This window comes from Sabethes cyaneus, chromosome 3 (genome assembly GCF_943734655.1).
Source record: "Sabethes cyaneus chromosome 3, idSabCyanKW18_F2, whole genome shotgun sequence".
Lineage (NCBI taxonomy): Eukaryota > Metazoa > Arthropoda > Insecta > Diptera > Culicidae > Sabethes > Sabethes cyaneus.
Window position 1 is genome coordinate 6,903,050 of NC_071355.1, and position 24,775 is coordinate 6,927,824.

At 43.0% G+C, this 24,775-nt stretch overlaps 1 protein-coding gene across 3 annotated transcripts in view; it reads right to left on the reverse strand.

The window, feature by feature from the left end:
- The window catches only part of LOC128742367 (uncharacterized), a 39,340-nt gene that overhangs the window by 9,269 nt on the left and 5,296 nt on the right, over nt 1-24,775 (reverse strand). For 2 of the 3 annotated variants that reach the window (XM_053838706.1, XM_053838704.1), the window contains exon 2: nt 1,890-3,108. In XM_053838706.1, coding sequence (XP_053694681.1) covers nt 1,890-3,108 — 1,219 coding nt within the window. Of the gene's footprint in view, nt 1-1,889; nt 3,109-3,903; nt 4,228-24,775 lie in introns of those variants that run through there. The other variant, XM_053838703.1, reaches the window with a different exon arrangement.

Below are 24,775 nucleotides of genomic sequence, written 5' to 3' on the forward strand. Positions count from 1 at the left end.
ACGTAGCAAGAATGCCGGATGAGAGACCAGCGAAAACAATATTTAGCACCCGACAGAGGCCGACGATTTCGAGGCAGACCCCTTATCCGTTGGATGAGCACTGTTGATGCGGATGCTAGAGCAGCGGGTGTTAGGGGCGACTGGAGAGCGGTTGCCCAAGACCGAGAAATGTGGAGACGGCTCCTGAATTCGGCATGGATTCGATAAGTGGATTGTCGCCGAAAACGTAAAGTAACAAGTAATTTATGTCCAACGTTCAATGTTTCACCGTTTGATTTCCTTTTTGAATGTTGCAGTGTTCCAGTGTTCTGCTTTCTCTTTTTGGCGAAAGCGTTGCATATTTTAGGCGAAAACATAAATTTACACAATGAACAAAGACGAGCAAATAAACTTGAAAAGAATCAATCCCGGTATAGCGGAAGACTTAGGCGGGTTCCAATCACAATCCCGAAGAAATCACGAATGGAGCTGAAATCTGAACTGAAATGAATGTAAATCGAGATAAAAAACCTGAAAGCCGCTCTAAAAATTGTGATTAAAAACTTGAAAGAAAACTTATTATGCGGATAATTTGTGAAATTCCTGACTTTTTCATGGCTGTTAGTGATTCCCAGCGGCAAAAAGGGAACCGGTTTCCTAACCACAACGTGATGAGTGATGAAAAATTGACTTATTACAGCAACCCAAAGAATATGCTGAATTAACTAGGTCGACGTTATTTACTATGAGCTGTTGAAACCGAACGAAACCACCATTAGTGAGCGGTATCGATATTAATTAATGCGATCAAGCCGAGCACGAGAATGTGATTCTACAGCATGACAACGCTCGGTTTCACGTTGCCAAACCTGTTAAATTTAAAACCTACTTGGAAGCACTAATGGAAAGTTCTACCCCCTGGTATTGCGCCGTCCGATTACCACTTGTTCTGTTCGATGATACATGATCTGGCTGAGCGAAATGCTTATATTGAGCAATAAAAAGTGGCTTGATTCGTGAACGCCCTCTAAAGGGGAAGACTTTTACGGTAACGGTATAGAGACGAGCTCTACCAGAAACACAGGAAAAAGTTTCAAAATAAGGTTGTTAAAAAAACAATAAGAACTATGACCACATCACATATTTTGATTTGATTCGTTTATCTTATAAATAAGACAATAAGACACTCTTTAGACAAATTATTTTACTAGTCCTTTCTTTTGTAAAAGTTGTGCAGATTTGCCCTGCTAATTGAATTGCATAGCATTTATATTATTGGCAAACAGAAATATCTCTGCGTAAAATTTAGAAGCCTTGCAGACTGCAACCGATAGCCAGTGCAACTGGAGAGAAATGTTAAAAGTAATCGAGTGAAACTTACGACATAACAAAAATTTCTAAAATAAAGAACTACTAACAGAGTGGTTTGTGTTGTTCAAACAACACATTCCGCCAGCAACACATTACGAGCTGTTTACTGCTTTGGCCGAGCGAAAACACGTTTCCTTCTCTTGTATGGGAAAAATAAACCTCAGCGAAATCATTTTTGGCAAAGGTTCAAAGCCAACCGCGCGCGCGGCACCACGTTACTCCGCTGTACAGTGAAGAAATGGGCAGAAAGTCTCGCGAAATTTTCCACGCCCCCGCGATCACGAATCGAAACTCTTCTGCCGGTATTTTCCTCTTTTCTTCATAGTAGGTAGGTACATGATGATAGAAACTGCGCAATATTTGTCGCTTTCTTCGTGTCCTCATCAGTTCAAATAAAAGAGGGTCAACAAAATCTCACTTTTACGATACGAATGATAAATCAGTAGTCAGAAAGCAAAAAAAAAACAATAACAGAGCTGCTTGATCGGAGATCAAGGTCGCACACACCAGCAGATCGCAAATTTACGCATGACACTTACCCTGAAGCTCAGATCCTCGTCCGTTTCGCCGTTGAAATCGTACATCGCAATACCGTAGGGTTCCTCGGTTCTCGCGGCCGGTTCCACACAAGCTGGTGGCGGTGGCGGTGGAATGTTCGGCATCGGAGGTGACGGTAGGGAATCCAATGATTCCTCACCGTCGTCAAAACCAGCGCCAGTTGCTGCTTGATGGAAAGTGGATGGTAACGGAGCGGGTGGCTTCGAGGCCCACACCGGGTGCACCGGCGCGAGCAAGGGTTTCGGTTTTAATGCTGGGCTGGACTTTTGACTGGCACTGCCACCGGTCTTAATGATAGTTGGCATCGCGACGGTTTGTACTTTCGGTACAACGGTTTTGCCGTTGCAAAGCGGATCGACGAACTCGGACTCGTACAGTTTGCTGTTGACGGCAGGTGCCCGTATCGTTGCAGAACTCAGAGGTGCGTAGATGTTATGGCTGCTGCTCGACTTGGGTGCTACCGCCGACGGTGGAGGTAATCCGAATGGGTCAGAAAGATCCCACAAATCCTTCGTCGCAGCCGGAGTTGTCCTGTTTGACCGTTGATTATCGGTTTGACTGACGAAATCATCCTCGAAGCCGCTCTCAGTTTGCGACATGCTTCCATTGTTCGGGGACGAATAGTTCGAATCGGAACTGAAGCTATCGACGCTGATACAATCGCTGCACGATTTCTGGGTGAAGGTAGGGGAACTGGGAGGTGAATCAAAGCTGATAAGCTGAAGGTCAGTTGCCCCATTCGAGGAACTGACGCCACTGCTAGGCGTTGACGCTGTCGATCCGTAGTTGTGATGCCCGTGATGACCTAACGGTGGCGGTTGCTTCGGCGGAGGCGGTAATTTCACCGGAATTTGTCCTTTCTGTGCTATCGGCGGCTTTGGTCCCGCAGTATGATTTCGCTTTTGACCGAATAGATTGGACAAAATGTTAATGGATTGTGGCTGACCGGGCTTCTTCAGTGCTGGGACAACTTTCGGTGGTGGTGGCCTTGGCGGCGGTGCCTTTTTGGGCTTGTGATTCATGTGAGCATTATTCACGAGAAAGGGTGCTTGTCTGGTGGTGCTCATTCCGCCACTACCGGCGGATTGCTGCGCACTGAACGGCGTATCATCCCAATTGGTGGCCGGACTGTAACGGTTGGTACTGTTGGACACTGCCTGGGGCGGCGGAGGCGCAGGTCTCGACGGAATTGTCATGTTTCTAAGAAAAAATAAAAATAATCAAACATTAATATGACGAATCTCAAAAGAATAAAACACATCTGGTGGGAACGGTGAGGAGGCGGTAGAGAAAGCGCAGATTAAACCAAGCTGCGAAAAAACAGTGGCTTAATGCAATCACAGCGCGTTGAAACCGTTGTGCTGGCTGACTCACACGGGTAGTGTCATAATTTTACGCACTCGCGTAAACTGGCGAGCAGGTTTACGCCGCAAAAAAAGAAAAGCAAAACAAAGAGCTAGTGTTTTAGGTTTCTCTAAACTTGTCTTCATACCATATTTTAGAGGCATTCAAACTTGAACCAAGACCGAGCAGTACCGATTTTACATAATTTGTTAATTGAAAAGTACCTACAGCATGTTTTTTACAGGCGGGTGCTTGTGAGGTTCAATAAAACATTCGTGGGGGCGTTCCGCTGGTATGGTATTCATACAATTCATACAACACACGGACTCTTGATATATTGAAAACAATTTTCCCTACCTATTAATGACGACGGATATCATTTTGTTTGAAAAATATCAAAAGCTTTAAAACTATTCGACTCGTCACACAGACACAATTTCCTCTGCAACTGGCCGCGGAGAAGCAAGAACTAAAGATCTCAGTCGTCTATTTTCCAGTTTACATGTTTTATCAGAACACTGGCTTCCTTGATAACAGCATAGACTGGCGTCACGAACGCCTCTCTTTGCTTCGCGATAACAGTGTAGGACGCGTGATACAAACTTGGCTCGTATTTCCGTATTATTCTCGAATTTTAGTTCAAATACGTACATTTTAATTCTTTTCTTTGGCCTCTCCTGATGGTGTGGATACCGCCCATAGGACAGAGCCGACAGAATGTCGCACATTGTTCAATTATTGATCACAGTTTTTTTGCGCACTGGCTCAATTCAACTGACGTTGGAAAGCGTTCCAATCCGATAACTGCTAATCAATTTGATGGAGTATCACAGGTTCACTTGTACTCAGTGGAAACCTCGCACGGTAATATGCTAATTAATGACACTAGAGATCACAACACACGGTGACAATGGCGGCCAGTCACAGTTTGTTGACTCTGCACGAATAGATCGTCTCCCTGGCTCTTGATGCTCTCCCTTCACTATTGACTGTGATATTTCCCGGTGGTAAATCGATGGTTTTATATAGATTTTCCGCTCGCTACTTGGGAGCAGCGTCGGCATCGTCGGCAGTGATGACGACGTCGTTAGATGCCGTGCGTTTTATAAATATCGAGATCGTGGTACTTTTTAGTGAGTGTGTTATAAGTAACACTGTGGGGAGCCGAGCCGAGATGTTGTTGTTTACACGTGAAAAGTGAGCCAAGGTAGCAAAAAATTTGACACGATGATGCGGGAGTCGAACACATTATTGTCCAGGTTGAATATAAACGCTGGTATTAGTCCTAGTCCCAGTTTTTTATTGATTGAATGAATCTTAAATTTTTATTTATTCATCTTCCAAGACCGATACAGAATAAAAGTTTGCTAGAATGTTTTTGGATAAAACAATCCAAAAGTGCACACATTTTGCATACCGATTTTCTAACCGCGACGACGGAACTGTTTAAACACTGTTTAGGCACTGCACCCTGCACGTCCCGTTGTCCGTTCGGGTTAGATTGTTAGCTGCTTTTGGTTAAATACTTCATCTGGTCATCGATTAATGATATTTTCCTTTGAGCAGCTGCGAGTAGTTGGAATGTTTTGGCCTCAACCTCTTTAGCTTCTTATTTCACCTAGCAGCTAGCACTTCTTTTGAGCTTGGATGTCTATTTCGGTTCGGTCTTTTACTTTTGGTAGCTTCGATGTATCGATAATGTGAGATTCTAGCGTATTGCAGTAAACTTTTAGTAATTTCTACTTTTGCAGTGCCCTTAGCATCTAAGATTGCATTATGTACGATACATTAAGCACCAAGGTCTTAGTCTGTCTAATCACTATACACTATTTATTTATAAAGAATACCCACTACAGCGCACCGTTCACATGGAAAATATTAGAAACCTCTTAACAAAGTCTATAAGATTTGAGTTATATTTTCATGCGAAATTTAGCGGTTGCAACGTCAGGATAATTTGAAAGCTCCTCCTCTGTAGTTACAGTTTGACGTTGAGGCCATCCTGCCTCCTGTTCGTGCAGAAATGCGGGGCCTCTTATCCAGACGCTATCTGGACGAAAATCGGGACCCTTTTTCCACTGCGTGGCCTCGTCCGCAAGGTTCAATTTAGTCGGCACCCATCTCCACTCGGTTTGATGACTCAGACTAAGAATTTCTCCAATTCGGAAGGCGACGAATTTGTTATAACGATGATGTTCCGACTGAATCCAAGCGGTGCTTGAATCGCTCCAGAAATATCGCTGGTGAATTTGCAGGGTATGGTTGCTGGCAATAGATTCTGCAAGGCGAAAACCAATAACCGAGTCTTTCGTTTCGAGCCTAGGAACAGTTAAGGGTTTTACGGGAGCAACTTTAGATTTCGCAGCAACCAGCGACACTTCGAATCCCGAAGGGGTTTCTAGACGGAAATAGGCTATGCAGCAGTATGCCACCTCGCTGGCGTCAACAAATACATGGAGCTGCAGTTGATAGTCGATCGAAAAATGATTGAAGTAGCATCGAGGTATGCGAAAACTACCCAACTGTGGAAAGAGGTCCGTCCACTGCCGCCATCGAACCGTTGGATCGTCGTTAATACCGTCATCCCAGTCGGTTCCTGAAACCCAAATTTGCTAGATGAGAACTTTTCCGTGAATGGTGAAGAACGAAAGGAATCCAAGAGGGTCGAATAGGCTCATAACAACCTTCAGGACTTCTCGCTTGGTGGGTACATGTTCACTCCGGAGGATCAGAAGTAGATCGTAGCGCATTGCACAGGCGTAGGCGAATTCATCGTCTCTCGGAATCCACTTCATCCCGAGAACTGATTCGGAAGATTCGCCTCTTTCAGTATTTGGACTCCTTGACGAAGGATTCCCCGATTCCTTGTAAAACTTCTGTATAGTTGGAAAGGAAGTTTCTTATTTCGAAACCTCCGTACGAATGAATGCTTTTAACCTGATTTACGACTGTTATCGCTTCGTCAGTGGTTTGAAAACTATCCAAGTAGTCGTCTACATAATGGTTTTCCTTGACGGCTGCTGCAGCGCGAGGGAACCGGTCCGCAAACTCCGAACCATTCAGGTTCTTTACGTACTGGGCGGACGCTGGCGAACAAGTAGAACCAAACGTTGCGACGTCCATTATCTAGACCTGTGGCTTTTCGGAGGGACTTGAGCGATACAAAAAACGTTGGGACTGGCGATCTTGTTCCCGGATTTTGATTTGGTGGAACATTTCCCGTATATCTCCACACACGGCGATAGGAAACTGACGAAAACGGCTCAATACGGTAGGAGGCGGTGATAGCGGTTCAATAATTTCGAGTTGAATGAAACTCCCCCGACCTTAGCTGCCGCATCCTAGATCAGTCGTACCTTTTGCGGCTTTTTCGGGTTCGTTACGACTCCCAGCGGTAAATGCCACACCCGTTTTGGATCCGATGAATCCAGTTCTTCAGTAGTGGCCTTGTGTGCGTTTCCTTTACGCTCGTACTCGGCAATCTGTTTGCGAACTTTTTCTTTTAGCAACGGCTCCTCCTCTAATCTTCTTTCCAACGACTTCAGACGGCGCAGTGCCTTCATATAACTATTGGGGAATTCTGGTTCATCCGCTCTCCACAAAAGGCCTGTTTCAAAACCGGTTTTCACTCTTCTGGTTGTTTCTTCTAACAACTATCTCGCTCGTTTGTCGTCCTCAGACTCCAAGACTTCGCTGGCGGAGCTGATTCCCGTGCGTTCCAGTGTGAAATAATCCCGCAACTGTTCATTCAGTTCCGAGTCGGGATTCGAGGCCACAGCAACATGAAAATTGGAGATTGCATCCGGTGACGAATAGTGTGGTGCACAACCGTAAATTGTCAAGGCGACATTTAGCTGCAACCGGTTCTCCTGGCTGCCCTTCTCGCACCAGTGATGGAACCCAAAGTGAAGATTGTCTAGCCCGATGAGCAATTGCGGTTGGAGTAGATCATAATCTTCCAGAGGGAGACATTTTAGATGAGGATATCGTTGAGCTAAATCGTGGTATCTTAGCGATTGCGTCGGTAAAACGAGGCAGTTGACGGTGCGTGCTTGAAGAAGTTTACGTCTCGTCGTGCTGCCCTTCCCGGCAATCTCCAGTTGTACTCGTTGTGAGTTTGACTCCTTGCGCGATACGTTGCCTGTCCACTTTAACGTCAACGGTTCTTTCGGTCCAGCAATAGCAAGTTGCTTTGCGACTTTTTCTTCTAGCAGTGTTAGCGAAGATCCTTCATCGATAAAGGCGAAAATGATGTGCGACCGATCACCTTCGTACAGAACGACTGGAAGTATTCGGAACATCGGGAGGGATTTCTCTGTTTGGGTGGTTGCTGGTGAAAACGTTGACTGCGTGCGGTACTGTGGCCCGTGAGTGTAGAAGCGAGTGGTGCTTTTGTTGGCATCCTTCTATATCACATCCTTTCCATGACCTGCACGGCCACTTCCCGTGATTATTCAAGCAGGTCTGGTACAATCCTGCACCTTTTACAAATTTCCAGCGGTCATCAATCGACATCGATTTGAATTTCCTGCAGTCTGCAGCTCGATGTCCCGCAGCATTGCATGACGCGCCTCCTAGGCAAGAAATGTGTTGTCATATCATATACGAAAGGCGATAGATCTTTCGTTTTACGGAGAAATGCTGCACAGTACTATTTACAATTTTGTTACTGTGCTTTCCTACGTAATACGTTTAACTATGGCTTTCATAGCCGGAAAGATCGTATAGGCATAGGCGTATCGACGGGCGAGAGTTCCGTCCAGAAGAAAATTTGTTCTACACTTTCAAGTTTGAAATTTCACAGCCAGCGGTTTAAGCACACAAAAGTTTACGGGACTGGTTGTACGATCCTTGTCGCCGTCGTCAGTATTCTAAGCTGGGACAGTTCATACTATTTTACGCTGCATTCAACTCGATGTTGCGTTACGTGTCGTTTCCAAGGTGTCTCAGAAGCCGCAGTTTTCTTTTTCAGTTAAAAATAAAAAAAATTGTCGCTTTGGACCTGGTCGAGCCATTTCGCACGTTGGGCTCTGTTCTGGGTGCCAGTGGGGTTGTAGAATAGGACCGTTTCCCTTATGACATGTCCGGTTCACCGTAGCTGACCGACTTTCGCCGAATGTAGGTTGAAATTCTTCCCAAGCAGTGTCTATTGCTCTTGATTCATGCACCTCCGTCACGCAACTCCGATCCTGACCTCCTCGTGGTACCAGGCGGAATACGAGCAACCTTAGCGGAGATCGGGTAACCAACCCCGGTGGAAACTAAGGTCGTATGCTAACCGGGAAGGAGGTATAGTGAGTCTCGGCACTATAAGATGGCAGCCCCATCGCGAGACTCGGTAGTGTTGCCCCAGAACGGCTACACACCTAAATTAAATTACAACTAACAACATTCAAGTAAATTCGGAGCGGAATATTCGGCATCGACCTAGGCGACGGAACAAGGACGACGAATGAAGACTCGGTACTTGGAACTGCAGATCGCTAAATTTCGCAGGTTGCGAGCGGATGCTGATTGAACAGCTTGAACTCCGCAAACTCGGCATCGTAGCTCTGCAAAAAATCTGTCGCAAAGGAGAGAAGGTATGGAAGATCTGTGGCGGAAAGGCCCAGTCATTGATATCCACAAAGCCACCTGGAGATCACCTGACCAACATACAATGAATCAAATTGACCACGTTCACATAGAGGGACGATTTTTCTCTAACATCACGAACGTACGCTACCAACGGGGCGCGGATATTGATTCTGGCCATTACCTAGTAGCAGTACATGTGCGCTCAAAGCTGTCCACCGGATACCGGACACGTCAAAGCCGCCCTCCTCGGCTGAACAACAGGCAGCTAGATAACCCGCAAGCTGCCGAGAACTACGCGCGAATACTGCATGAGGCACTTCCTTCTCCCGAGGAGTTAGGTGCTTCAAACCTCGAAGACGGTTGGGGAAGAATACGCTCGGTCATCGAAGAGGTATTGAGCCGCGGAGTACACAAAATGATTGGTTTGATGGGGAATGACAACAATCGGTGGAGGGGAAAAAACTGCTTGGAAAAATTATCTAAGTATTGCCACTAGAGAGAACCTGGCCAAATACTGACGAGCTAGGAACCAGTTGACCACGATCCTAAGGAGGAAAACGCGCCAAAAGGAGGACAGAGATCGTGAGGAATTAGAACAACTATTCCGAGCTAATGACACGCTCAAGTTTTATGAGAAGGTGAACCAAACTCGGAAGGGTTACACACCGAATCCTACCATGTGTAGGGACGAGGGAGGGAATCTAATTACAAACGAGCGCGAGGTGGTCGACAGATGGAAGCAATTCTTCGATGAACACCTCAATGGCGAAGTCGCAGAAGGAGGCGGACCGGAAATTAACCTAGGAGCGCCCGTGGAAAATAGTAATTTCCTAGCACCAGATCTCCAAGAAGTCAAACAAGAAATCGGGCTGCTGAAGGCCAATAAAACCGCTGGGAAGGACCGCCTACCGGCAGAGTTTTATGAACATAAACGGTGAGCAAAGGCTCTCACTTGGTTATTTCGAGGATTTGGGAGGAGGAAAAGCTACCGGAGGAATGGATGGAACGAGTGGTTTGTCCCATCTACAAAAAGGGCGATCGGTTAGACTGCTGCAACTATCGTGGTATTACGCTGGTAAACGCCGCCAGATCCTGTTACGCCGGTTGTCACCGATAGCACAAGGTTTCGTAGGCAATTATCAGGCGGGTTTCATGGGGGCTCGCGCAACTACATACCAAATTTTTACTTTACGACAGATCTTGCAGAAATGTCGGGAGTAAAACGTGCCCACGGATCACATCTTTATAGATTTCAAAGCAGCATACGATACAGTCGATCGAGACAAGCTATGGCAGATAATGCACGAATACGGTTTTCCGGACAAACTGACGCGACTGATCAGAGCTACATTGGATCGAGTGATGTGTTTCGTACGCATCTCTGGGACACTCTCGAGTCCCTTCGAGACGCGGCGAGGGTTGAGACAAGGTGACGGTTTATCCTGCATGCTGTTCAACATCGCTCTTGAGAGGGTGGTCCGACGAGCGGACATCGAAACGAGAGGCACGATTTTTACCAACTTCTAGGTTTTGCAGATGACTTCGATATCATAGCCAGGAACTTTGCGACGGTGGAGGCAATCTACGCAATCTACGGAGGCAATCTAAGTTTCTTTCAATACGTTGCGTAGTTTCTGAGAAAAAGGTACATAAAGTTTGAAAATCGTATTTTTACAGGAGCGGCGTTGTATTCCGTATAATCGTTTTTCGGACACTTCCAGTGGTCGGATCATTACAAACTTAGTATCAAAATAAACAGAAAAGATTGTAAAATCATAATCTGAAATAAAAAAAAATAAACATTTCTGAAAAACTTTTAGTCGTTTATGTCCGCTTAAGGCTAAGCTGTCAGATTTTTTTTGTCAACCATGGTTTATTTGTATACCTTGGGTCGCTGACGGCGTCGTATAACAACTGCAGCAGATAAAGTTGCTAAAGCTGGAAGGGTACATGTTGTGAGAATGCCGGACAACCCCACAAAAATGGTTTTCACCTTGACCAGACGCAGAGGTGCGCAGCGTGCTCGATGGTTAGACCAAGTGGAGCATGACCTGGAAAGTGTGGGACAGTCGAGAAATTGGAGACGGACAGCCGTGGACCGAGTTAGTTGCGGAACATTATATTGCAGGTCAAATCCTGAGCTCATTTCTGCCTACAAGGTGCTTTCCCGTATATGGTTCTTCAGACTGAGACCGCTAGCGGAGTCTTTCGTCGGCGAGTACAAAGCTGGTTTTCGTAAGGATCGCTCCAGTCAGTTACTAGACAAGTTCCGGGAGTACAACTGGCAGACTCATAATTTGTTTGTGGACTTTAAGGCGGCGTACGATTCAGTGAAACGAAATGGCCTATGGCAGATAACGCAAGAACTTGGTTTTCTAACAAAACTAGTTACGAAGATTCGTGCGACGCTGAAAGGGTCAAAATTATGCGTCAGAACAGTGGGTGAGACCTCAGCTACATTACCTTGAAAGCTGCAATACGAAGAGCAAACATGGAACGAGACTATTATCACGAAATATCACATGCTTCTTGGTTTTGCGGTTGACGTCGATATCATGGTAATCAACCGTAGAGCAGCGGAACAAGCCTTTTAAACGGGAAGCAGCGAGGTAAGCGGATCAGTTCGCAAAATATTCATGATTTGACAAGCGATCTGTTCTTGTGGCAAGAAAATCAGCGTTTTCTGACGGATGAGACCATTAATTCGAAAGTATACAAAAGGGAGTGTCTCAACAAGTGGATTTTACACTTCATCGAGTCTCATTATGGCCCAATTAGCTTTTCGCAAGATCTAACGGGGTGCCATTACAACAACGATGTGGTATAATGGCACAACGACGATGGCGAAATGCAAATCGTAGGTAAAATGCGTATCTGTCGTAATTTTTTTTCTTGTTACAAACCTTCAGTACAGAAAAACATAAAAAATGCAAATAACAATGGATATGCGTGTATTCTAAAAGTAAGGAATTTTCATACATTTTCAGAAGTAACGCTTTTTAGCATGAAACAATAGATTTTCCTTGCTGAGTAAAACACCAGTAGCTAATCTAACGATCACTGATTTGTGTAACAAAAAAAAATACCACAAAATCAACATTGCGATCTGCTACCGCCACCCGTTATCAATCAGTCAGACATGTACCTACGCTCTCGTTTTGCTTTTGCCTTTGTGAAAATCGCTGGAACAAAAATTCCTTGCAGCAGCAGGTCCTAGAAAAGCAAGCAAGTCAATGAGCAAGCGGCGAGTAGACTATATACGTAACCGAACCGCGCGTATACACATAAAAATGTTAACATAACCGACCGATGCGATAACAGACTCAGCTGCCCTAACGCGTCGGTCAGTCAGTACGGGAGAAACCAGTTTTTTTTTCGCTAGTTATGATTGATAATGTGCAGGGTAGATAGACTACAGATGGATCACTAAACTCGTAAAGAATAATTTAGGATATCGAATATTTATGTTAGGGTAAACTTGAATACCCCCCATCTGTAGGACGTTTCTATAATATTTTTCAAAGGTTTAAAGCTAGACCAGGCTGAAAACTGTTTTATGTGCGACTATAACCAACAAAACACAAATTAAAACATATGATGGCGTAATAAAGGTTCCTTTCACCAATAGACGAATAAAATCATTTTTCAGTTTTCTTTATTACTTTAATTTAATTAATTATGTATTCAAAGAGCGGATGCCGGCTCTGAACGTTTCCAAGAAAACAGTTAGCAATCTCTTGTGTCGTGTTGAACGTATGGCGTTGTCCGACAAAAACAACCATTCCAAGAATCCGAAAAAAATAAATTTCTATCCCTAGGCATTGGTTCAAATTTAATTGAATAAAAACTTCTGGAAAACCCGTGTATGAACTTCCTTTTTTCCGGAATTTTTATCATTCAACGCCCTCCGGCCTTGTCCGGCACGTTACTGAGTAAAACGATTCACATTGCAAGCAACGGTGTCCAGCCTATTGATCGGTACACTATCGGTCACATTATATGAAATTGGTTATGAAAGGTCAAGGGACGTGGCCAAATTCCAATGTTTCTATGGTTCTAACATTTATAGGTAGTGCAATCAAACACAATCAAACAATGTTTTGCGCCTCTGGTGCGCGCTGTGACGCGACATCTATGGCGAACCAAATTGAATTGACCCAGATCATCGGCTGACAGTGAGCGCTTCGATTCGAGCTCGGGCGAATAAAGCGAAAATGAGCCTCTAATAGTATGGTTTGTTTTTAATGAAATGATTTTTTAATTGAATATGTATCTGCGTGCGGATGCTTTTCCCGATACGGATTGGGTGGTGTCAGCAATACAAAGTAATTGACCCGTAACGGCGGCCGCTAAGGTCATCGTACCACGGTTTTTAACAAAGAAATTAAAATAATAAAGCATATTTACCATCTCCGGTTCCGGTTTGTAAGTGGACTTAGTAAACAAAATTGACCTGTATTTGCCACCGTGTAGACGCACGTGCCGTGCTGGTTTAATTTAGTCAGATTACATCTCAAGCGCAAGCGGACGTTCGCATGTACCATACACACATGAAGTGGCTTAGTGTGAGCTCTTTGTCGAACACTTAACAAATTTATCTTCAACACGAACGGATTCAACCACAGCGCTTGCCGTTTTGCAGTGCAGCAACGGTGCGGCACCACAAGTTTGTTGTCCAGCTCCAGATGACTGACATTCCTCTTCTAAATAGAGATCTACTCCGTAGCCTGCTGGGATGGTGTGTCTTTGTTTTACTTCGATGTTTATGTACTTGAAAATTGAAAAAAAAATCTTTCGCGTTTTGATTTCGCATGTTTAGTTAGAACCAAAATAAAAAATTAAATTTAGAAGCTTTTAATTTCTAATGCAGATTCAGTCTTCTGCCAATTCATTATAAGCCTTTGGGTCGAATCATGCATAGACACAGCCGGAACCTATCGATTACACAACGAACGAATGCAAAACAAAACATTGCAGTCAAATTTGGCACTGCCGTTCACTGCTCAATGATGTCATCCACGTTGAACGTCTACGTCTACCGTCCGAAAATGGCCCCAGGTGTCTAGCTGGTGTGCCGAATCGATCGATGATTGCGCGTGCACCGGGTGGACAAGGTTGGTAAACTGTGGCGAGCTCGAAGGAATGATAGTTGTGCGAATTAATTTGATCTATTTACTATAGAGAGCAACTGGTTTGTTTGAATCCTGGAATGTTGATGTCTGGAACGACGTCGGTTCTACGGCAGATCTATCTGGAGTATTTTACGACCTTAGAAATTAGAGAATTCAATTCGTTCGAGTCGTTTATGAGCGTTACAAAACTAGCTGCCATGTGAGACAGCGGTGAGGCACATTTTTTTAGTTGGCCCAATTTAAGCTTTTTTGCACACTGGTACTGTTACGTGTGATTCATGTGTGGTTTGGTTTAAAAGGTTCTCCAACTTACTGATGATGTATGTATTTGAAACCCGTTTGGTTTAACTGGATTGGAGATGCAGCAGTTCTCGCAGTAACGAACTTTCTCTGATGTAAAACTTGTCATCAGCAGAAAACGTTCTATTGCGCCGATGGGTGTTTTGTTTTGTAACTGAATTGCCCAATGCTTACTAATAGATAATTATGTCGACACAAACCATTTATGTCGCATCTAGCTAATGAATACTTTATTGTAAACAACACTAAAAATAGTGTAGTTTGTATTCTGTCAATTACAGTACCTACTACTGATGACTTACATATACATAGTGTCCACAGTTATACACAGCATTGACTGATTGATTGATCAACTGACTTGACTGGTGGTGGTTACTCAATGAGGTTTAAAAAGGTGTGGCAGATGAAGACATTTGATGGTATTAGTAGCGAAAAATCAGAAAACGACGTCAAACTACAAAAACAAACCGTCGTCGAACAATGGGGTTTGTTTTTGGAGTTTGACGTCACGCTTCATCGTGATTGGTCGATTTACGATTCCACCCACACCATGATGAAATTTCTTCATTGCACTAACACCACTTAACCAACATTGCCACACCTGTATATATCACATTGGTGGTTACTGGCCTTCGTAAAATCCGACAACCGACAACCAGCTTGCGCCAATAAATTTATTTATTTGTTTTGTGCCGCGTCGTAAATTTTTTTGTTCGAGTCCCCAAATCTTGGGCATTCATAATGCCTGCAAACATTCGCTGAAAATAGTTTTTCAGCAAAGCATGAAACTAGCAATTACCAGTTTTTTTATGATTGCATCGTATCACGTGTCCGTCATGTCACTGCTGTCATGATTATCAACAAAGTACAAATCATTTCATCGGCAACCCAAACCGCTTTGGGAGAAATGGCTAATGCGCAAAATTCTACACGTGCGTACCTAGCGTACTAGCAGGAACCGGGCGTTCTTGTTCCATCGATTCGTCCGAACAGATTATGCAGAAAATCATGCCATTTTCCCGCCACCGAGCACCGCCTACGCCGGCAGATCGTTCCTTATAGTAGTACTGTTTTTCATTTCCTGTGTATCGTTTTCGTTTGACCTTCGCGGAACACGAAGTACACATTTCCACGGCTGAAAGGAAAACAGCCACACACCACATGTGCCGCGGTTGAATCGCATCGGGGGCGGTGGCACGATTCGCGTCACAAATGTAGGGAATTAATTACCTTTCAGTACGGTCTAGCCAATAGTGTTTTGGTTTTCACTACAAAAATACTGACTGTCATATGCCATAAACAAAATTGATTGGGATAGGGAAAATTCAAACAGCGATAACATTTTTAGCTGCAATCAGTTGCATTCGACGAAAAAACTTTTCTAGTTTTTTCAGAATATTCGGAGAGTTCCGGAGATCCGACAGATCTTGTAGGAATGTCGGGAGTACAACGTGTCCACGCATCACATCTTTATTGATTTCCAAGCAGTATACGATACAGTCGATCGAGACCAGCTATGGCAGATAATGCACGAACACGGTTTTTCGGATAAAGTGGCGCGACTGATCAGAGCAACATTGGATCGAGTCGTGACGTATTTCGTGCGCATCTCGGCCGGAGGGTTGAGACAAGGTGACGGTTTATACCACATGCTTCAACGTCGCTCAAGCTGAGGGGGTGATCCGACGAGCGGGCATCGAAACTACAGGCACGTCGAAATGCGCCGAAGATCAAATACTTGAAAGGAAGAGACTCAAAGGAAACAAACGCGCGCCTCCCACGACCGGTAACCGTTGACGGCAACGAACTAGAAGTTTATTTGTTTATTAATTAAAAGTCAACAGGTTTTTCTATCCTACTGACTACTTAAAAACTAATAGCAAGAGTTCTAAATCGGTTTTTTCAGCACGTTGCGGCTGACGTCAAAGTCGAAGCAGGACACAAAACGGTTGAAGTTCCGTTGTAAGCCGGTTATAGTACCGAAAGTACTGTAATTAGTTCGCCAGTGCGGTTTATGTAAGAAGGAATTGTTCCGCGTTAGGTGAGGCCGAATTAAGATGTCGAGTCTTCCCAGAATCCAAGGCCAGTCAATCCGGGATGTCAGAACATGTGGCACGAAGACGGCTCTAGTAACGTCCCGACGAGTTTGCAGAGTGTCCAAGTTGATTAATCTGCTGCGCTGTTTGTAGCTTGGTAGCCGGAACGGATCATTCCATGGTAACCTACGGAGAGCAAAGCAGATGAAGCTCCGTTGCAACGACTCTATTCGACTGACACCGTTTTGGTAATACGGGCTCCATACGGGTGCGTAATACTCGAGGTTGGAGCGAACCAACGCACAGAAGAGCGATTTCAAACAATAAATATCAATGAAGTTTTGGGTGATACGCATAATGAATCCCAGGTTTCTGCAGGCCTTGTCGACAATGAATGAAACATGGTGGTTGAAAGTCAATTTAGAGTCCAGCAGTACCCCAAGATCCTTGACGCAATCTACACGGCGTAAGGGTACGCTTGATAATCGGTAATCGAATATTATAGGATTCAGCTCGGGGTTTAGTACCAAGCGATTGTGTTTGCACCATCCAGCGAATATCAACAGTTGCTCCTGGAGTGCGAGAGTGTCCGATGAATAGTTAACTTTCGAAAACAGTTTCAGGTCGTCGGCGAACACAAGCCGAGGATTTTTGAGCATTAAGTTGACGTCGTTGAAATAAATAAGAAAGACCAATGCACAGTGGTCCAGCAGCGAAAATTAAGTGGAAAGTTTTTTGTGGCTCAAAATAGCTCCCCACAATGTTCAGCAAAGTTGTACAACTCTAAAAGACAATTAATGCGAAATCAACGACTAAGTTCCAGTTTGGCTTGTAAACACATAATCGATAATAACTTTTTATAAGAAAGAGATAGAACGATAATTTTTTCAACAAAGTTGTAGCTAAAGATTATATAAGTAACTTTGCCAAAGACATAGTAGGCGTATTTTTAGGCGTTTCTAACTTACAGAGTGTTTTATAAAAAGACCTCTCAAAAATCATTTTTTCGCTGATTACTTCAAATGCAATGGTTTTATTGCATCATAATGTTTTACAAAGTTGGTTATCTTATCAAAAGACATATTTTTGTAGAACATTGTATGTTGAAAACTCATACGTATAACGAGTTCTAACGTTTTTCCTGTGTTTTTTTAGTCTTTTTTGGAATAGAATATCTCAAAAAGGGGCAAACGAAAAAAATCAAACTTGGCCGTTTCTGAAAGCTTGGAGTTTTATCTCAAACATATGTGAAAATAAAAAACTGGTTTTTTCTCTAACTCGAATAATTTTAGTTTAATTATTTCATGTTTGACCATTTTCTACTATGCAGTATTTTCTAATATCTTCTTGAAGACGATTAAAGTCAACATGTCAATAGTAAAAAAGAAATTTGTCGTACCATGACACAATTTCTACTGATTGCCACGTAAAATAGTCTTCGAACTCAGGATAAGTTAAGAGATCTAGTTTTTCGACCTTGTGCTAGTTTTCGAACCACTGCTGAAATATTCATTAAATAAGTTTGTATAACGGTAGTTTTTATAATTGTTTATTGTCAAGATATATGGACTTCGCCCGTCATCCAGTCCATACATATAAATATAAATTATAATACCAAATACAAAATAATATAAAATGCAGTGGTATTAGTGTACATGTAATTGAACTCTCAGAAATAGTCAGAAAGTTTTTTCTTAATAGTATCAGTCGACATGTTTAAGTTTAGTTTTAGTTTAGTTTTCAGCGGCAGGCTGGTTCATTGCGCGCGTTGTTAGTTCGACGGTGGTTTGGAGTGAAGGGCCTTAGTCTCCACAGAACTACTGTACTCTGGTTAGCAGTTATCCTGGATTTCAAATAATCACTGTCGTATCGTCCTCTCTGCAAATGGAGCTCAGCACCAGCTGTTTTTGATAAATATCTGTCTTACAATTTTCATTATTTTACAAATAGACAAATGGAAATCTTCACTTGGATATATGAACATGAAATTAAATTTTATATTGATATTTCTGATTCTAGTCTAAAGTAATCTTTTAAGTTACTTTAGTGTCAGAAAGCTGAGAAGTCTTCAAAATTGATGTCTTATACGTATTCAGGAACAGGAACATGATTATGATCGTAGTAAAAAAGAAGGAACGCTTTCAAGCAAATCCTATTAGAGTCCTGGAGTTTTTTGTCAAAAGATTTGAGGGTACCGTTACTGTTTTTTTGAATTAGTATCTAAAATGTTCGTGAAAGTAATTCGGTAGTTTAGGAGATTATTTCCCATTTAATTCCATATTAGCTATATCGCCAACCGTACACGTACACGGCGCAGATATTATTAAGGCCACGGCACGACCCATAGGGTTATTAAGCGAAGAGGTACAGGAAACGCGAAATAAATGTATTTATAAGTTCAGAGAATTTCACGCCAGAAAATTTAACCGGAATGCCAATTTGGAGGATGCGTTCAAACGCCTCCTGCTGTCGTCCGATCCAGTCATTGCAATACAAAATCGTTCGTATTGTACACGTAGAGCTTCCACCAATTATTAATATAATAAATTATTATATTGCTGACAATAACATTTACTGAATCTCTCAAATAAATGACTACCATTTTTGTTTTCCAAATCAACGATATATTGATATAAGGTGGTTGAAGTTCGAAAGGGATCTGTAGGTTTTTTTTCTCTTTTACCTCTTTGCCTATTTTGATATACTTACCTGCAATTAAAAAATGACATAAAACTAAAATAACAGTTAACAATATTACGCATGAAATAACCAATATTTTTTCCTTTTTTATTGAAAATTATTTTTAAAACATTATTGATGGTAGATTGAGCATATTTGCAAAATAATGAAAATTGAAAGATAGATATTTATCAAAAACAGCTGGAGCTGATAGAAAACTGATGTCATATCTGGAGTTCGAAGACTATTTTACGTGAAAATCAGAAGAAATTGTGTCAAGGTACGACAAATTTCTTTTTTACTATTGACATGTTGACTTTAATCGTCTTCAAGAAGATTTTGGAAAATACTGCGTAGTAGAAAATGGTCAAACATGAAATAATTAAACTGAAATTACTCGAGTTAGAGAAAAAACCAGTTTTTTATTTTCACATATGCTTGAGATAAAACTTCAAGCTTTCAGAAACGGCCAAGTTTGATTTTTCTCGTTTGCCCCTTTTTGAGATATTCTATTCCAAAAAAGACTAAAAAAACACAGGAAAAACGTTAGAACTCGTTATACGTATGAGTTTTCAACATACAATGTTCTACAAAAATATGTCTTTTGATAAGATAACCAACTTTGTAAAACATTATGATGCAATAAATCCACTGCATTTGAATAAATCAGCGAAAAAGTGATTTTTGAGAGGTCTTGTTGTAAAACACTCTGTAAGTTAGAAACGCCTAAAAATACGCCTACTATGTCTTTGGCAAAGTTACTTATATAATCTTTAGCTACAACTTTGTCGAAAAAAGTATCCTTCTATCTCTTTCTTATAAAAAGTTATTATCGATTATGTGTTTACAAGCCAAACTGGAACTTAGCCGTTGATTTCGCATTATTTGTCTTTTAGAGTTGAACAACTTTGCTGAACATTGTGGGGAGCTATTATAAATCGCTTAGCCGCAAAAGTAAGTTTCCACTTAACTTTCGTTTCTGGACCACTGTGCAATGGTCGGAGATGGCTACCTTGTGGGACTCCATTGAAGCCATTGATAGACACGTTAATAGGCTGGTTCGACAGATACGATTTAAACCACTGAAGCAGCGGCACTCCAATGCCCAGTTTGTCCAGTTTTGCAACGGCGATTTGAAGGCGGCAGAGAGGTCAGTGTAGATAACGTCTATCTGGGATCAGTCGTCAATGCAATCCGTTACGTACGTAGTGAGCATTAGTAGATTGGTAGGTGTTGAGCGCTAGGGCATGAATCCGTATTGCTCGTCAACGATGTATTGCTGGACGAACGAAGAAATTGGCAGGATCACAACGAGCTCAAAGAGTTTAGATAATGCACATAAGACAGAGATCCCTCTGTAGTTGTCTATGTTTCTTTTGTTCCCCTGCTTATGAACTGGAAACATGTAAGCGGATTTCCAAGCAGAAGGAAATATGCCTAAGCTAATCGAGGAGTTAAATAGACGTCGGATTGGAGCAGCCAAGGCACCAATGCAGTTCTTTAAAAATATTGAAGGTACGCCATTCGGTCCACTGGAAGTTGAGTTTTTCAACTTCAAACCGGCCTGCTTGATCATAGAATAGACAGGTTAGTGAGAGAATCGCTGAGATTTGGAACACTGACTAAAGCAGTCGATACTTCTGTTTCGGACAGCCTTTCATCGACAAAGACGCTGGAGAACTTCCGCGAGAACAGTTGACAAACCATATCCAATTTAGTCGCAGTGTCGCTTCCAAGGAACATGGCTGATGGAAGACCGTCGTCTTTCCGTTGTGCACTAACATATTTTCAGAATGACTGGGGGTTACGCTTCAGTCTGCGCTCAACGTTGTTTAAGTATTTGCGGAAGCAGTGTTGGCTAAACTTTTTGTAGCGCTTGTTGAGAGCCTGATAGTGGTTTCGCAGAGATTGGGTTTTATACCTTGAATACCTCCTCAAGACAGTCTTTCTTTCAGATTTAAGGCGACGTAGCGTGGCGTTTATCCAAGGCAGGTGCGGCTCTATGCGTATCGTCTTCTTCGGCACGTGGCAGTCGACGATATAATTTAAAATATGCGAGAAGGTCAAGGCGGCAGCATTTACGTTGTTCTCTTCCAAGGCTGCGTTCCAGTCGATACTGTTTAATTTACCTTGGATCGCATCAAAATCGGCACAGTTGAAAACCCCCTTAGAAGCACAATTTGTGTCTAAAAATAGCCCAATCCATGTCGCTACGTTAATAAGGGGGTTTGTGCAGACTCCTTTTGTCCAGCGCCTCTGTGGTTCACAGGTACACAGGTACCAACGAGCCACATGCCCTGGCGGGTGTTGTGGGTTCAAATCCGGTTCTAATCTCAGATTTCAGCTTGGTTCGTGTTGAAGAAACAAATCTAAGTAGCAGTCGATTTAATATTCATTTGTTCTAAAGGTCTGTTACCTAGATATTTTTCCTTAGTCACTAATAAACCACTGTTCAAGAAACATCATTATTCGTTATTCGTCCATAGGTTATGGGCCCAGTTCAACAGTAATTTGAAAATTCTTGAAGCAGTTTTTTTCGGAATTGTTCCAAACTTGGAAGACTCTAGAAGCAGCAAGTTTTAAGAACTGAAGGTTCCGGCAGCAGCGAGCAGAATGACCACAAGCGCGAAAAAGGCTGGGGTAGTTCAGTTTGCTGGAGAAGGTTTCGATACGTGGAAATTTCGAGTCGAAACGCAATTAGCAACTCACGGAGTTTTGGAGGCAGTGAAACAGGATCCGCCGGCTGAAGACGCAACTGAAGCAATGAAAGCGGCGTTCAAGGACAAAAACGATAAGGCAAAAGCTCTTTTGGTGGCCTTTATTGCAGATAGTCATTTGGAGTATGTTCGGGACAAGGAAACGGCAAAGGAAATGTGGGAATCTTTGGCCAATACGTTTGCAAAGAAAGGATTTGCTGCACAAACGTACATTCGTAAGTCTCTTTCGCTACTGAAAATGGAGGAAGGAACACCGTTAAAAGACCATTTCCGGAAATTTGATGAGCTGATAAGGCAGCTCAAAGATGCGGGAGCTACCGTGACCGAACTGGATCAGGTGAGCCAACTTTTCATAACTTTGCCGGCCTCCTTCGATGTTACAACAACGGCGATGGAAAATCTCCCTGACGACAAGTTGTGCTTGGATACCGTAAAAGCACGCCTGTTGGCTCAGGAACAGAAAAACAACGGGCGAGAAGGTGGTTCAAGTATTAGCAACGGATCTGACGGAGTAGTGTTGGCAGCAAAGCATGGAAAAAAGCAATTTGTTAGGAGCAATTTCGCAGGAAAATGCTATAACTGTGGACTTTTCGGGCATAAACGTTTATTCTGTCCGAAGGCAAAGAAGCAAACGGTACGGGCCAATGCAGCGGATATTCCAGTTGATCGTGAAATAGCTTTGGTTAGTTCAAAGGAAGCAGAGGTGCTACCTGGTAACAAGCTAGAATGGATTTTGGATTCTGGAGCTAGCAGGCATATGGTGAAGGAAGAAAAATATTTGTCTTCAGTCAAAATGTTGCCTGCCCCGGTGACTATCGAAAGTGCCAAGGATGATGAAAGTATGCAGGGCATTAAGGAAGGAACCGTTACTGGGAAAGTGAAGACGCAAACCGGAAAAGTGACATTGAAAATAAGTCACGTAATGCATGTTCCTCGTCTGAAGTATAATCTTCTGTCTCTGGCTGCTCTTTTGAAAGTAGGAGTGCAAATACAATTTTTACCAGATCGTGCACTCCTTACCAAAGATGGAGAGCACATCGGCGAAGCGGTTTTACGAAGAAACTTGTTTTATTTGTCGATGGATGTGGATACTGGTGTTGTATTAGCTGCAAAAATTGATTGCGATAAGCTGGAACTATGGCACCGTCGATACGGACACCTGAGTTATCGAAATTTGAAGAAGCTGCAAAGTTCAAAAATGGTAAAAGGAATGGATGAACTACGAGGTGATGGTGGTTTTTGTGATACCTGCGCGGAAGGAAAGCTGGTACGCTTGCCCTTCTGTGGAACAAGACCCGCTACTACAAGACCGTTGGAGAGAGTGCATACAGATGTTTGTGGAAAAATCACGCCTGCAACACACGATGGGTTTCAGTATTTTGTTTCGTTTGTGGACGATTACACTCATTTTGCTGTCGTGTACCTTATGAAGTCGAAAGATCAAGTGTTTGATTACTTCAAGGTGTATGAGGCAATGGGGACGGCGAAGTTTGGAGTGAAGATTGCTAATCTTCGTTGCGACTTGGGACGAGAGTATTTCAGTAAGCAACAATTGATGTTTTACAAGCAGCAAGGAATACAGGTGGAATCCACAGTTGGTTACACTCCTCAACACAACGGAGTAGCTGAACGATTCAACCGGACAATTTCGGAAAAGATGCGAACTATGCTAATCGAATCGGGTGCGCCAAAATATTTATGGGGTGAAGCTGTACTGAATGCAGTCTATGTAATAAACCGAAGTCCAACGGAGGCTCTTTCAAACAAAACTCCAGCAGAAATGTGGCATGGTGAAAAACCTGTGGTAGACAAGCTACGTGTGTTTGGTTGCGTAGCTTATTCCTGGATTCCAAAACAAAAACGAAGCAAATTGGATGCAACTGGACAACGATGTGTAATGCTTGGTTATGCTCTATGCGGATACCGTTTATGGTCACCTGGTAGTAGAAAATTAATCGTTGCCCGTGATGTGCGGTTCAATGAAGCAGAATTTCCGTTTAAGAAGATCGTCGATAAGCAGTTCTCTGGCGAAACAGTGATTCCTTTACTGATTCCACAAATGCAAGAGCAAGAGGGGGATGAAGTGACAGCAGAGGAAGACGAATTTGTCGATGCTCCTGATGCTGAAGAGTTAGAGCAAACGGAGCAAGAGGGGGAAAGTGAAGAATCAGAAACAGATACGTCGGCACTCCCACCACAACAGGTAGGTAGTAACTCTCCAGGCGAGTCTACACCAAGGCACAGTGGTCGGGAGTGCAGGAGACCAGGTTGGTTTAAAGAATTCTTAACGTCATACGGAGCAAATTCTGCTGTTGAATTTTCTCAGGTACCAAACAGTTACGATGATATCAGCAAACATCCAGATCGTGCGCAGTGGCTACAGGCAGTCGAAGAAGAACTATTGGCGTTGAATAAAAATCACACGTGGGTGCTGGTGAAGAAGCCTGCGTCTGTTGTTCCAGTCCCTAGTAAATGGGTTTTCACGTTGAAGGCGGATGCTGATGGTAATCCTGTGCGTTTTAAAGCTCGTTTGGTAGCCAAGGGCTTTATGCAGAGGAAACACGTTGATTATGAAGAGACATTCGCGCCGGTTGCAAGATTGAACACAATTCGAACTGTATTGGCTATAGCAAATAATCGCTGTTACGAAATACATCAAATGGACGTTCGCACGGCGTTTCTGAACGGTGTGCTGGAAGAGCAAGTATACATGGCGGTACCGGATGGTGTAAAGGCTGAAGAAAATGAGGTGTGCTTGTTGAAACGTTCTCTGTATGGTTTAAAACAGTCTCCACGTTGCTGGAACAGTCGTTTTAATGAAGTCTTGGAGATCCATGGTTTTACTCGTTCACGATACGATTATTGTTTATACACCAGACAGCAAGATGGTGATACTGCATACATTGTTGTATATGTAGACGATCTCTTGATTGCAGCCAAGAGTGTCAGGAATATTGCGGAAATTAAAAGTATATTTACGAAGAGTTTCGATATGGCTGATATGGGCGAACTTCATCATTTTCTCGGTATTAAGGTAGAGCGCGACCGAGCGAATGGTGTTATGAAGCTTTCTCAGTTGGGA